We start from the raw sequence: 13,897 nt of genomic DNA on the forward strand, positions 1-13,897 counted from the left end.
AGTACCACTGAGGGAAGCATCTCTCATGTAGCATGCTTGGTTTAGGACACTGGAGGTGAAAATTGGATCTTCTACTTCTTTATAAAGATGTCTGGGTGTAAAAATAGGGAAGAAGAAGAAGAAGAAGGAGTATCTAGTTCAGGGAAGTTACTACTGCAAAAACTGCATTTTGTAAACTACTCCTGGGTGCATTTCAGCTGGAGAGGGACAGCATTGTTGTAATCAGTGGAGACAATCATAACAGAGAGGTGAGTTCTGGTGTGCCCCCCCTCAGCAGAGCTCAACTGCTTCTGAAGTGGAGTTTATCACAGAAAACACATCATGTCCTCACACTGATAACCTGGGAGGCTCCTTCTGAGGAATCCATTTGGACAGAAAATCTGCCCTCCTGGACAGACCTGCCTGTCTGTTTTTCAGGGCGACGACAAAACTCCGCACAGGAGTAGTTTTCCTCTGCAGACTGAAGCCAAACTGAAGCTTTTTGTTCCTCGGGGCAGTCGTCTTGCCCTCTTGGTGACATGCTCCTGGTGCTGCTCCATTTGCAGGCTCTCAATGACTCCAGATGAGCAGAAGGATTTTTGGCGTAATGTCCAGTTCACGGTGGACAAGGATGTGGTGAGGACTGACCGCAGCAACCAGTTCTTCCGGGGGGAGGACAACCCAAACGTGGAAACCATGAGGTGAAGGCTCTGATCTCGGTGTCCCAAGCAACATGTTCTGTATAGAAATGCATAGAACATTGGGTAAGCCCCCATGGGCCAGGCTGCTGGGTGACTGCATTGAGAAGGCTGAAGATCACCGTGCATGTGGTGACTGCCTTATGAGGAGAGGCTGAGGGAGCTGGGGCTGTTTAGTCTGCAGAAGAGAAGACTGAAAGAGGATTTGGTAAACGTTTATAAATATCTGAGGGCTGAGGGTCAGGAGGAGTGGGACAGGCTCTGCTCACTTGCTCCCTGTCATAGGACAAGGAGCGCTGGATGTAAGCTGCAGGACAGGAGGTTCCACCTCAACACAAGGAGGAACTACTTTACTGGAAGGGCCCCAGAGCACTGAACAGGCTCCCCAGAGAGGTTGTGGAGTCTCCTTCTCTGGACACTTTCAAGGCCTGTCTGGATGTGTTCCTCTGTGATCTGTGCTAGATTGTATGGTCCTGCTCTGGCAGGGGGGTTGCACTCAATGATCTCTTTGGGTCCCTTCCAAACTCTAACATCCTGTGATCCTGCGACTGGTACCAATTTGTGACAGGTTAGGAACTTTCCCCACACACACTATTGGAATTTACCAGACTAGCTCAGATATCTTGGAAGTAAGAGGAAGCTATATTTACAGCAAGGCAAAATTTAAAAGCATATATACACAATATATTTACAAGTCTTGTAATGACAGGATGATGAGTAATGGGTTTAAACTGGAAGATGGAAGATTTAAACTAGATGTTGTGAAGAAGTTCTTCACAGTGAGGGTGGTGAAACACTGGCACAGGTTGCTCAGGGAGGTTGTGGATGATCCCTCCCTGGAGGTGTTCAAGGCCAGGTTGGATGAGGTCTTGAGTGGCCTCTTCTAGTGGGAGGTGTTGCTGCCTATGGCAGGGGGTTGGAACTGGATGATCTTTGAGGTCCCTTCCAACCTATGATTCTATGTACCAAATATATTTACAATTATATACAAATTAAAAGTAATACAGAAATCCAAACTCCCTCCTGGACAAACAAAAACTGCCCAGGAGGGGCTCAAAGCTACCCCTTCTTTCTCCCTCTCTATCTCTCTTCCCAGGCAGAAACCCAACCAGTCAACAAAGCTTACTTCTTACTTGTTAGTGGAGAGATACTCAAGCAGAGTAAAGAGGAAGCAAACAGGAAAATGTCCCAGGACACAAAATGGGACAAATTGTTGACATTTTGGCTTTTTATCCCACTCAGCAAACCCATAAATGACATAGAGTTCATCAGTATTTTCTTTCCACAACCAATGGTCTAATTTCTCCCATTAAGATATTCCAATTAGCCTCAAACCAGCACACAAGCAATGCCAAAACATGAACCTCTCTCCCAGTGCTTTCACTGCTTCTTTAGCCATTGACTTCTGGGTATAACAACCCTTCTCCCAGACCCTGTCTTTCCTGTGCATGGGCATGGAAAAGGTGTGAGCTGGCTGGGGGAGAGTCATGGGTGCTGCAGCAGAGTCATGGGCAGTTCCTTGGTCTGTGATTCTGCTGGTGGACTTGAGGCTGAGCACACCAGAGTCTGCTTCGTGGGTGTGTGACTTATGAGTGTGTGTCTGCAGAACAGTTGGATTTCACCTAACCATACAGCTTGGAGCCCCATGGATGTGTAGGCATCACAGAATCACAGAAACATCCAGGTTGGAAAAGCCCCTCAGGATCACCAAGTCCAACCTATAACCCTATTCTACATAGTCACCCTAAACCATATCCCCAGGCACCACATCCAAACAACTTTTAAACACACCCAGGAGTTGGTGACTCCACCACCTCCCTGGGCAGTTCATTCCAAAGCCTGACCACTCTTGCTGTGAAAATTTTGTTCCTAATATCCTGTCTAAACCTACCTAGTGGCAGCTTGAGGCCATTCCCTCTTGTTCTAAAGACTGCTTTCTATTAACAGCATGCCTGACCAAAATCAGTGTCTTTACTGACAGAAAGAAGAGTACCAAGAATGTGTGCAACTAAGCCTCTCGAGCCCAAGAGTTTACCTCAAGCTGTACTATCACTTTTCCCCTTCATTTCTTTCCTCTTAAATCTTTTTGAATGCAGATTCTTTTTTTTTCCTCTTTTTTTTTTTGGTGTCTGTGTATTGAAAATCTTCCCCTGGAGGTCTCTTCCAACCTGTTTGATTCTGTGATTTCACTGGGCTGATGTTTGCAGCAGGGTTTATCTGTACCTGTTAAAGCACCTCACAACAGGCTCATGTGTCTTTGTTCCCAGTGCACTGCTCCCTGTGGGCTCTACTGTGGCTGGAGAACTGAAGCCTCAGAAGCTCTCTTCAAATCTATTGTCTTAAGCTGCTCCCTGCTCCTCAAAGTTCTCGTTCCTCATCCAAGAGCTCCTCTGAATTAATGCAAAATGGTTTAATCCTGAATGGATTGATGCAAAATATCCTAAATTCCCCAAGGAGAGTTCCAGTTAGGTGTAGTGGTAGTGTGTCTTTGTTGTGCTTCTAGACACGGTCCTTCCAGGGAAAGCAGTTCTGTGGGATGCAACATAGAGTTATAGAATCAGTCAGAGTTGGAAGGGACTACAAGGAGCAGCCAGTTCCAACCCCCCTGCCATGCCCAGGGACACCTTACCCTAGAGCAGCCTGCCCACAGCCTCATCCAGCCTGGCCTTAAACACCTCCAGGGATGTGGCCTCAAACACCTCCCTGGGCAACCCATTCCAGGCTCTCACCACTCTCATGCTGAACAACTTCCTCCTCACGTCCAGTCTGCATCTCCCCACCTCCAGCTTTGCTCCATTCCCCCTAGTCCTGTCACTCCTTGAGAGCCTAAGAAGACACTCCCCAGCTTTTGTGTAGGCCCCCTTTAGATACTTGAAGGACACAAGAAGGTCACCTGGGAGCCTCGTCTTCTCCAGACTGAACAGCTCCAACTCTTTCAGTCTGTCCTCATAGCAGAGCTGCTGCAGCCCTCTGATCATCCTTGTGGCCCTTCTCTGGACACACTCCAGCATCTGCACATCCCTCTTGTAATAGGGGCTCCAGAACTGGGTGCAGTACATGCTGCACAGGTGCTCAAAAGCTCACAAGCCTCTGGGTGCAATTGCAAATTGATGTTTTAGATGGCAGGAGTGATCTGTCAGTCTCCTGCTCTGTGGCTCACTCAGCCTGTGCGGTGGAGGGTTGGGTAGCAGTGAGAGGGTGCTGGACTCAGCTGTGATCTGCCTTCTCCTGTTTCTCACCTCTCTTTTCACATCTCTTCTCCAGGAGGATCTTGCTGAACTATGCAGTATTTAACCCAACAATTGGATACTCCCAGGGGATGTCCGACTTGGTTGCTCCACTCCTGGCAGAGATCCTAGATGAGTCGGATACTTTCTGGTGCTTTGTAGGACTGATGCAGAACACAATCTTCATCAGCTCACCCCGGGATGAGGATATGGAGAAGCAGCTGGTGAGGCTGAATGCTGAGCTCCCTTTAGCCTTATCTTGAGCTTCTTCCCCCCAGTCAAAATGAGAAGAATCCCATACAGCAGTTACCTGAGCTGTTGGGTTCCAACACACCAAATCCCTCTCCAAAGCCACAAAAGGGATAAAATCGATTCTGAGGGACACCCCAGAGGCAGTTCTAGACAATAAATTGTCCAAGTAAAGTTACCTTGCTTATGCTAAAGGATGCTGACTTAAACCTTTGATGACAAAATGTAATTAGGATGCTGCTTGCTTTGTCTTTGCACTTCTCTCAGGCAGTAAAGACTCCCTGGTTGGTTTTGGTCCTGATTCTGGAGCATTTGGTGTGCATGAGGCAGAGCTGTTGGTTGAATTGCAGCTCTCTTTGTGGTGTTTGGTTTGGTTTTTTTAAGGTCTTCATATTTTTAGTAGCTTTTTGACATTATCTCCAAATTAAAAGCTTTATGTGTCTGACAGAGCTCCTTCAAGTAAGGTGATCTGCTTTAGAAATGGGACCTTTTTAGGTTTTAACATGAACATCAGTTATTTTCTGACTAAGATCCTGAACAATCCATTCTAAACCTGAACAATCCTGGCCAGTGTCATGATGGGACCAATTTAAACTTCTGGTGGAAACCTCATGGGAGGCTGCTGGTGAGGTGCAGTCAGTTAATGCTCAGCTTTAGGCACTGTGATGTGCCTGTGTGTCAGGCTTTATAAGATCACCACCACATAGCGATCATTTCTACTGCAGTGAAACGTTGCCAGAGAGAGCTCTGTCCTTTCTTTGCTGTGGTTTGTAAGGCTCCAGCTGCTTGCCTCAGCCTCTCCTCTCCTCTCCCTTCCCCTCCCCTCCTCTCCCTTCCCCTCCCCTCCTCTCCTCTCCTCTCCTCTCCTCTCCTCTCCTCTCCTCTCCTCTCCTCTCCTCTCCTCTCCTCTCCTCTCCTCTCCTCTCCTCTCCTCTCCTCTCCTCTCCTCTCCTCTCCTCTCCTCTCCTCTCCTCTCCTCTCCTCTCCTCTCCTCTCCTCTCCTCTCCTCTCCTCTCCTCTCCTCTCCTCTCCTCTCCTCTCCTCTCCTCTCCTCTCCTCTCCTCTCCTCTCCTCTCCTCTCCTCTCCTCTCCTCTCCTCTCCTCTCCTCTCCTCTCCTCTCCTCTCCTTTCTTTTCATAATGTATCTGTCAAGGGTTTTTCTTTTCACTCTCCATCCTTCCTAGTGAAACAATTGCCAAGGCCTGTGAGCTCTGGCCTTTAAGGATAGACCCGAGTGTGCTGCTGGCTGTGCTGGAATAAACAGGCCATAAAGCTGGAGGGGTTTGAGAAAGGAGAGAAGAGTGGGCAGCTCTGCAGGAGCCCAGACCTGGCACACGGTGTGGGGGCTCCTGGGGAGGGTGGGTGAGAGGGGCAGGAGGCACAGGAGGCAGCAGCTCAGCTCAGCTCAGCTGAGAGTGTCTTTTGCAGATGTACCTGCGGGAGCTGCTGCGGCTCATGCACCCCCGCTTCTACCAGCACCTCTCTTCTCTGGGAGAGGATGGCCTGCAGATGCTCTTCTGTCACCGCTGGATCCTCCTCTGCTTCAAGCGGGAATTTCCAGACGCTGAGGCTTTGCGCATGTGGGAAGCCTGCTGGGCACACTACCAGGTCAGAGAGCTGCCGATGGGCACAGCGGGCACCGGGCAGCGCCGTGGCCTGTGCTGAGCCCTCACTGTCTCAACAAGCATTGCAGAGTTTGCCTTAAGGCTCTTAGCAGCAAAGCATCCAAAATAGGTAGGGTCTGTAGCTGTTGGAGAGGTTTGTCTGTGCAGCAGGAGGATGGAGGCTTGTCTCTCCTACCTGAGGGTGTCCAGGCTTCCAAAGGAGATTACCCAGAAGGTGCTGAGCATCCACTTCTGAAGCTCAGGCTTCCCTGACAGAGCTGCAGAATATCTTCCCCAAAAAAATCACTTGGTCTGCTTTGAAAGCTCTGCTCTAAACCTTGCTGCTGCACTGTAGAGGGAAGAGCCCAGAATTCACCAATAAATCACATTCTGCATCACCAGGCAAAACAGGAAGGAGCACAAAATCTCACTAAGGATGTGCTTGTTGGGGCTGAGGAGGTGCAGTCAGACCTCTGCCCCCACCTGCTATCCCCCAGCCCCTGTTTTCTCGTTGCAGACTGATTATTTCCACCTCTTCATCTGTGTGGCCATCGTGGTGATTTATGGGGATGATGTCATTGAACAGCAGCTGGCCACTGACCAGATGCTGCTGCATTTTGGCAACCTGGCCATGCACATGAATGGAGAACTCGTGCTCAGGAAGGTAAATGCCCAGGTGCTGGTGTGGGCTGAGCCTTGGGTCTGTGAGATGAATCAGAGCATTGAGAAAATCTGGGACTGATGCTTCATCTTCCACTTCTCCTGTACAAGGGCTACGAGGATGATTAGGGGACAGAAGCACTGCCTGGTGAGGAGAGGCTGAGGGACTTGGGGCTGTTTAGTCTGAAGAAGTGAAGACAGAAAGGGGATTTAATCAATGTTTATAAATATCTAAGGGCTGGGGGTCAGGAGTGGGGGACAGGACAAGGAGCAAGGGATGTAAGCTGCAGCACAGGAGGTTCCACCTCAACACAAAGAGGAACTTCTTTACTGTAAGGGTCACAGAGCACTGGAACAGTCTCCCCAGAGAGACTGTGGAGTCTCCTTCTCTGGAGCCTTTCAAGGCCTGTCTGGATGTGTTCCTGTGTGACCTGAGCTAGATTGTATGCTCCTGCTCTGGCAGAGGGGTTGGACTCAATGATCTCTTTGGGTCCCTTCCAGCCCCTGACATCCTGTGATCCTGTGAGCCTGTGATGAGTATTTCCCTGCTTGTCTGCAGCCCGGGAGGGGAGGAGGCTGCTGCCCGCCTGGGAACACATTTTGCAGAAACAGGAGGGAGCTGAGGAGGTGGTGAGGGCTGGGATAAGCCTCTCACGTACCCAGGGACACAACAGACAGAGCTGTTCATGCCACGGTTCCAAACCCACCTCTGCCTGGGAGTGACTGCCAGCAATGGGTTGTGCTGCAGCACAGGCCCTGTCCACCCTTTGCTGGAGCTTTGGCTCTCCTGAAGTGGCCAAGCAGGACAGTTGGACAGGAGGCCCTGGGCTACTCCTGCTCTCCTGTTTGTCCCCTGGTGAGGAGTGCCTGACTTCCCTCTCTTTTCCCTCTAGGCAAGGAGCCTGCTCTATCAGTTCCACCTCTTACCTCGCATCCCCTGCAGCCTGCACGACCTGTGCAAGATGTGTGGGACGGGAATGTGGGACAGTGGCTTCATCCCTGCTGTGGAGTGTTCTGGCCATCACCCCGAGTCCGAGAGCTGCCCGTACGGGGGACTGGCGGAGGAGTCTTCTCCTAAGGCAGGAAGCGAAGGCAGGAGGGGCCTGAGACCCAGGGACGTCTTCCCCTTCCGAAAATAGCTGCAGAGGAACAGGGTGTGGCGGCGGAAGAGGGGCAGGCAGGAAGGATGTGCATAGGAAAAAGTGGAGGGATGGACTCCTGACGAGACTGAAGAGTGGAGAATGGACAAGGAATGAACTCACTCGACAGGGAAAGCAAATTCCAGTGCGGAATGCTGGTGGAACTACGAAGAAAACCATCGAAGCAAAGCATTGGCAGGTGCTTGGGTTTGTTAGGAACGTGCTCTTTTCTAGGTCTTAACAAGGACTTTTTATCTGCCTCTGGGACTGGACTGGTTAGCGAGCAGAGCTTTGTTACCTGCTGATGAGAACACTAAAGTTCAACCCGCGGCATGTGTGGGTCCGGTGGAAGGAGCAGAGCTGTGGCAAGAGCTCTGCCTGTGCTGTTCCTCCATCCAGAGCACACCACACACGCATAGTCTCTGCTTCCACCAAAACCTGCAGCTTAGTGGCTTCTCCCTAAAGCCATAAAGAACATTTTAGTTATAATCTGCCCCCAAAAAACGACCCTGCAGACTGTTGGACTTGCAGAGAATGTGTCTGCTTCATTGGAGAGGAGGAACTGGTGACTTAAAAGTCTGCCTCTTGCCTTTTTTTTCCATAGTACAGCCTGGCATGTTAGGTTTTTTTACCCCCTTTGTATAGAGCATGTCCAGCCACAGGTCTTAATGCACCACTTTAGGGTCAGGGTGTTTCACAGACCCCTTTCAAAGGTTTCTTCTTCATGCCATTACAGCAAAGCTGTGTCCTTATGCTGGCAACTACAGGCTTTAGGCACTCCTTTATGGAAGTCTGTTGTTTCCAGTGTGTTTCCCATTGCATTTCCTTTAACTCTTCTCAGTTACTGAATATTTACTGTCCTGACCTGTCTTTCTGTGGCCCATGCTCTAAGTGGGCTTTAGAATCTTCAGCTAGTGCCAGCAGTGCACTCTCTTCCCTCAAAGTAAAAATGAAGCTCAGTTTCTTGCAGTCATTTTTGCTGAGTTCTGTCTCTGGTAAAGGTTTCCCTTGAAGTGTTTTTGAAAGGACAACACATTTCTCCTCTTGTCTTCTACAAAAAGTGGAGCTGGGCCCTTGAGCACAGCCATGTTGCCAAATGTCCCTTACCAAATTCAGTGGCACCCAAAGGTGTGTCCTGAGCCAGTGTTTGTGCCAAACAGAGCCAGGGGAATAGTTGCCTTGTATGGATGAAAAAGAAGATGTGGTGACGGTGAGCTGGGCCACATGCTGCATCCTTCTGCATGGCCTGTCAGGTCCTGCAGCCTCTCCTGATTGTCTCATTCCCTCTCACTTCAATCACTCTGTTCCTCCTGTGCATGCATGTCATGGTCTGGGAACGTCCACACTGGCTTTTCAGCAGGGTCTGCCAGGCTTGTTTGTCCTGTCAGCAGCACGTGTGGGAGCACCTCATACCCTCCTGCAGAGTGCTGCAGCAGGCTCCTGCAGCTGACAAGCAAATTTCCCCAAAAAACTCTTCCTGCAAGGCCTTACCCACAGCCTGCTCTGGAGCCCACATGCCCCAGACCTGCAGGGAAGCAAGGCTGGCAGCTGGGCTGCTTTGTCTGGAACCGACACAAACCAAGTGCACATTTGTAAGAGCAAAAGAGACTTGACCCTATGCAGGCACCACGCCAAAGGCTGGCTGCTATGGGGCAGAGGGACAGTTTGGCTCCCGATTTGTGTGCCTTTAATTCAGAGGATGAAAACCTTCCCCTTGGTAAGAGCAAAAGTGAAACCTCCTGTAGCACTGCACACCTCCACATTAGCCCAGCTTGGAGACTGCAGGTGCCTGCTGGGGTTGCAGGAGGTGGCAGCTGGTGTAAGGGCTGGTGGCTGCTTTGCTGTGAAGCAGAGAGTTCTTCAGTGAACAATAAAAGTTTGTGTGAGGCATTTGTGTGGTATGTTGCTGTCCAGGCTGGGTGCCATACCTTGTAGTCATAGAGTCATAGGCTGATTTGGGTGGGAAGGGACCTTTAAAGGTCATCTAGTCCAACACACCGCCCCCCGCAGTGAGCAGGGACATCTTCAACTAGAGCAGGTTGCTCAGAGCCCCAGACAATGTGACTTGGAATGGTTCCTGGGATGAGGCATCTCCCACCTCCCTGGGGAACCTGTTCCAGTGTCAGCATCAGCACTTGGCCAGACACTGTCTCCACACCTTGAGCTGCTCCTTTTGCAGCAGTACGGAGGTGTGTTGGGTGCTGGGTCTGTGCTGGGTGCTGAGTCTGCATTGCTCTCCCCCAACTCTGCTGAATTCAGCCTGGGGACACTCAGCTGTGTCCCTCTAGATGGAAGCTCCAAGTGGTGGTGGCTGAATTAGGGTCAGAAGAAACAAGTGCCAGAAAACACCCAGAGCATCTTGCTGCAGAGCATTTTGGTGACAGGCAGGCAGGTGTCAGCTCTTTGTGGGGACAGCAGGAGCCAGACAGCACTTACTGCCACCTGCCCCCTTGTCTGGAATGAAGCCTTCACACCACCACAGCTCCTCAGTCAGTGCCAGAGTGACCAGATGCCTCCTCAGGAACACTGTCAAGGGAGTGGCTGGTGTGTGGGCAGCTCTGCTAGGCTCTCTACCTGGCACAGGGTGGGCAGAGCCCACCTGAGCCCAGCAGCTGCTGACAGTGGGCTGGGAGGCATCAGCAAACACCGCCCGGAAGATCCAGAGATGGTTTTGCTGCAGCAATCATCCCCGGCCACTAAAAGACAATAGGAAGAGATGAAGCAGATAATTCTGAGCATTATTTTTCCACTATTAAAATGTCATTCAGCAGTGTGGGCATCACTCAGGGTTCGTTCAGCTGAAGGCTCTGTGCTGCAGTTTTCCAGCACGTGGAAGGAGCTTTTTCCTCTTGACACAGCGCTCAGCTGCGTGGGAGACATGTCACCGAGACCTGCTCTCCTGTGCCTAGTGTCCCCTGCAGGTCCCACTGCCAGCAGATGTCAGGTGTCCTGTTGCTGCAGTGGCTCCTGGGTTCGGCATGAGGAGCCCCCTGAGCTCTAGTCAGGTGCTTTAATAGAGACAGAGACCCCACTGCTCCATGCTCACTGGCAGTGGTCACATCCTGGGTGAACTTGATTCCAGTCTCAGCCTGTTCATTAATTTGTGATGCCATCATTAATTTCACACTGGATATCCACAGACTGTTGAGCTGCTTGTGGGTGGGATACGTGGGGATCAATCTAAAGTCCTCCAGCATTCAGGAACAGCCTGGGAATTCTACAGTGGAAGTCAACAATCAAGTGCTGGCCAGGGAGCAGGTTTATGAAGTCCTTCTGACCTGTCCCCAAGATCTCCTTGTCCTTTGGGACACTCTTTGCCATCTGAAAAGAAGAAAAAAAAAGCAAACAACAAAACAAACCCAAAACTAAACAACCAAACCCACCCAAGGAACAAAAAAGAAGCCCCTGCAAAGTAGTAATGTAGAGCCTTAGAAACAATGACCCTCATGTGGCTCCTCCTGAATCGCTGCCCTGTTCATTGAATTAGCTGCAGCCGAGCAGCCAAAAATAGACCCTTGCAAAGGTAAATAGTCAGCATAAGCCTCTTTAGACTCAGCCTGGAGCTGACACATCCTTCTGCCTCCTGCTGCCGGGGGGAAGGGGAGCAGGAAAGAAAGAAAACCGAGTCCCGGCTGCTGGCGGTGGTAACACTACGCTCCGTGATCCCAGAGGGGAACCCGATCGCCAGCGCCTGGAAAGCCGAGGAGCCCCGCACAGCCTCACACCTCCCGGCGCGGAGCCTGAACCGCCCTGCGACGCCTTGGGCTGCTGGTGGGCACGGGGAGCAAGAGAGCTCCTCCTGCACCATCCCGGGGCCGGAGCAGGCGGGCAGCCACCTCACGTCTGGCTGCACGGTAGGGTGGATGAAATGGGTTGGTTTGTCCCCGGCATTAAGGATCAACCAAGCGGGCAGCTGAGGCCACCGGCACGGTGGCGGGCACGGAGCGGAGGTGTGCTCGGCCAAGCTGCCGCTGGAGCCTTCTGCACTGAAGGAAGTTTGCCTTTGTGAGCAGGAGCGGAGGCAGCGGCGTCGGCTTGGTGTCGCCGCCCAGGTACGGGCTGTGCTTGGAGGTGGCCGTTTGGCTGCTGTGTTCGAGGGACGCTGCCTGTCAAATGACAAATCCCAGCTCACAAGAACAAAGAGACTCACCTGAGTTATTACAGGCACCCAAGACTTTAAACCCCAACTTAGCTTGGCTCCCTGGGCTGGCTGATTAATCCCCTCTCTCTTTGCTCGGATCATAAAAACCAGACCAGTTTGGCCAGCTGTAGTTCACGGTCGCCTCCCGCCCCAGGGTGCTGGCCCTGCCCTGCTGTGCTGAGTGCTGTGGGGAAGGCTCCACACGCCGCTGATTTCCCTCCTTTCAAACGTTAAGAAGACAACAGGCGATGAGGAGAGGTTTTCCTGCATCACCTGAGGAGAACAGCTGAAGCCAGCGAGAGTCGTGTGGGCAGCACCAGCTTGGAATTACCAGGAGGGTGCTGATGACTCTGTAGTGAGGAGCATCCTCATGAGCAGATGGTGCTGGCCATCCCAGGGCCACCAGAGCCCTCCTCCAGCAGCATGTGGCTCAGCCCCCTGCCCAGCCCTTTCCCAACCTGAGTCACATCCAGAAAGCTGCTGTGTCCTCCCAGAATCACCTAATCACAGAAGATCCCCAGCTGGAAGAGACCTTCAAGATCATCTAGTCCAACCCTCAACCCAGCACTGCAAGGTCACCACTGAACCGTGTCCCCAAGCACCACACCTTTTAAACACCTCCGGGGATGGCAACTCCATCGCTGCCCTGGGCAGCCGGTTCCAATGTTTGATAACCCTCACAGTGAAGAAGTATTCCCCCTGCTCCTCACAGGCTGCTCCAGAGCCAGGTTGCTCTAGCTCTGAAACTGGAAATTTAGAGGAAGCTCCTTAAATATTTTTTGTGGCCAATTTTATTGCAGGCTGTGCTTCAGCCAAGAGCTTCAACGTTTTCCAAGTACCCAAAAGTGGCTGCTGACTTGAATGGAGCTCATTTCTTCTTCTAGTTACGAAAGGCAACTCTCTCTCTTAGCTCAAACTTTAAAAGGGCTTTGAAAAATGATTCTGCTGTGAAGGTCCAGGCTCCCCTGCTTCAAAATCTCTCTGAGCTCTAGCCTCTGGCCTCCCTTTGGGCCGTGCCCGCTGCTGTGCTGGGCTTTTTACCATGTCCTGCATCCCTCACAGCAGGGGCATAAGATCCTAGTTCATTTTCTTCCTCTGCAGACTGCTGTTTTCCAAGAAAAAAAAAAAAAGCAGGATCTTTTCAGAGCCTGTCTTCAGCCTCTGACTGGTAGCTGGTGGCCACCACTGCTGTGCCCAGCTGCTGTGCCTTGCTATGGCATTGGCAGTCTTTGCCCACGGTTGAACTAAGTCGGGGCAGAGGAAGCTGAGCAGAGTGCAAGGCTGATCCTCAGAGGTATTTGACCAGGGAATGGACTCTTCATCACATTCCATGGACTTTCTGCCTTTAAATAACACTTTTTAAAGGCCATTTCAGTGCTGTAGTCTGGAAACTGTAGTGGTAAAGCCATTATGTGTGGTACCTTAACTGTTGAAATCTAATGCCCAGAGCTCTAAGAGCACTCACATCTATGGGCCTGCCTCAAGCAGGTTAAAACCAAAAACCCACCAAAAGAAAACCAAGCAAACATAAACCCCCAACAAACCAAGCCAAAAAACAACAGCAAAAAAAAAAAAGCTTAAATTTTCAATTATAAAAAAAATCACCTTAAATTTTGTCTTTTTTTGGTTGTTTTTCAGTTAATCATTTTCTGTTAACAAATTCTCAGTGTAAGCATTTTCAGTTTGAATATTTTCAGCTCAAACCCCCTGTTTCAGCCATTTTTGCCTTGCTGTGCCCACAAGGGCTCCTTTTTGGCAGCCCAAGGCACACAGCTGACTACATGAGTGTCGTGGGGTGAGTGGGGAGGGCTGCAGTGGGGACTGCAGGTTGGACTGGATGATCCTGGAGGTCTCTTCCAATCTGGTTGATTCTATGACTGGGACAGAGCCCCATGGCTCCTCCACCATCCACCAATGAGCTGGGCACCGGTTTCTATTTTGAGTTCAACCTGAAGATCTGTGGGTTTAGAAGCTTCTCCAGCCTGGTTTTGTAAGACCTCACCCACCTGCCAGGCCAGAGCAGGGAGTGTTCAGATGCTGATGGTTTTAATAAGAAAATATTTGGGTAATGTTGTCATGAAGCAAGTCTGGGTCATGAACCCAACAGGCTGGTTTGGGTTTGGGTGAGATGCTTGAAAGCAACAAGCTCTTGCCTGGGTCACTTGCTAAAGGTGATCCACAGCGTTCTGTGTGTTGGGGC

General features: G+C 50.9%; 1 protein-coding gene across 5 annotated transcripts in view; it reads left to right on the forward strand.

Moving 5' to 3' along the window:
- The window catches only part of TBC1D16 (TBC1 domain family member 16), a 42,248-nt gene extending 32,802 nt beyond the window's left edge, over window positions 1-9,446 (forward strand). For 4 of the 5 annotated variants that reach the window (XM_064150744.1, XM_064150742.1, XM_064150746.1 and 1 more), the window contains exons 8-12: window positions 546-680; window positions 3,942-4,128; window positions 5,582-5,761; window positions 6,275-6,421; window positions 7,311-9,446. In XM_064150744.1, the coding sequence (XP_064006814.1) occupies window positions 546-680; window positions 3,942-4,128; window positions 5,582-5,761; window positions 6,275-6,421; window positions 7,311-7,556 (895 nt within the window). In that variant the 3' untranslated portion in view covers window positions 7,557-9,446. The remainder of the gene's footprint in view (window positions 1-545; window positions 681-3,941; window positions 4,129-5,581; window positions 5,762-6,274; window positions 6,422-7,310) is intronic. The other variant, XM_064150747.1, reaches the window with a different exon arrangement.
- The last annotated feature ends 4,451 nt before the right edge of the window (window positions 9,447-13,897 follow it).

Source organism: Pogoniulus pusillus, chromosome 11, assembly GCF_015220805.1.
Source record: "Pogoniulus pusillus isolate bPogPus1 chromosome 11, bPogPus1.pri, whole genome shotgun sequence".
NCBI classification, from domain to species: Eukaryota; Metazoa; Chordata; class Aves; order Piciformes; family Lybiidae; genus Pogoniulus; species Pogoniulus pusillus.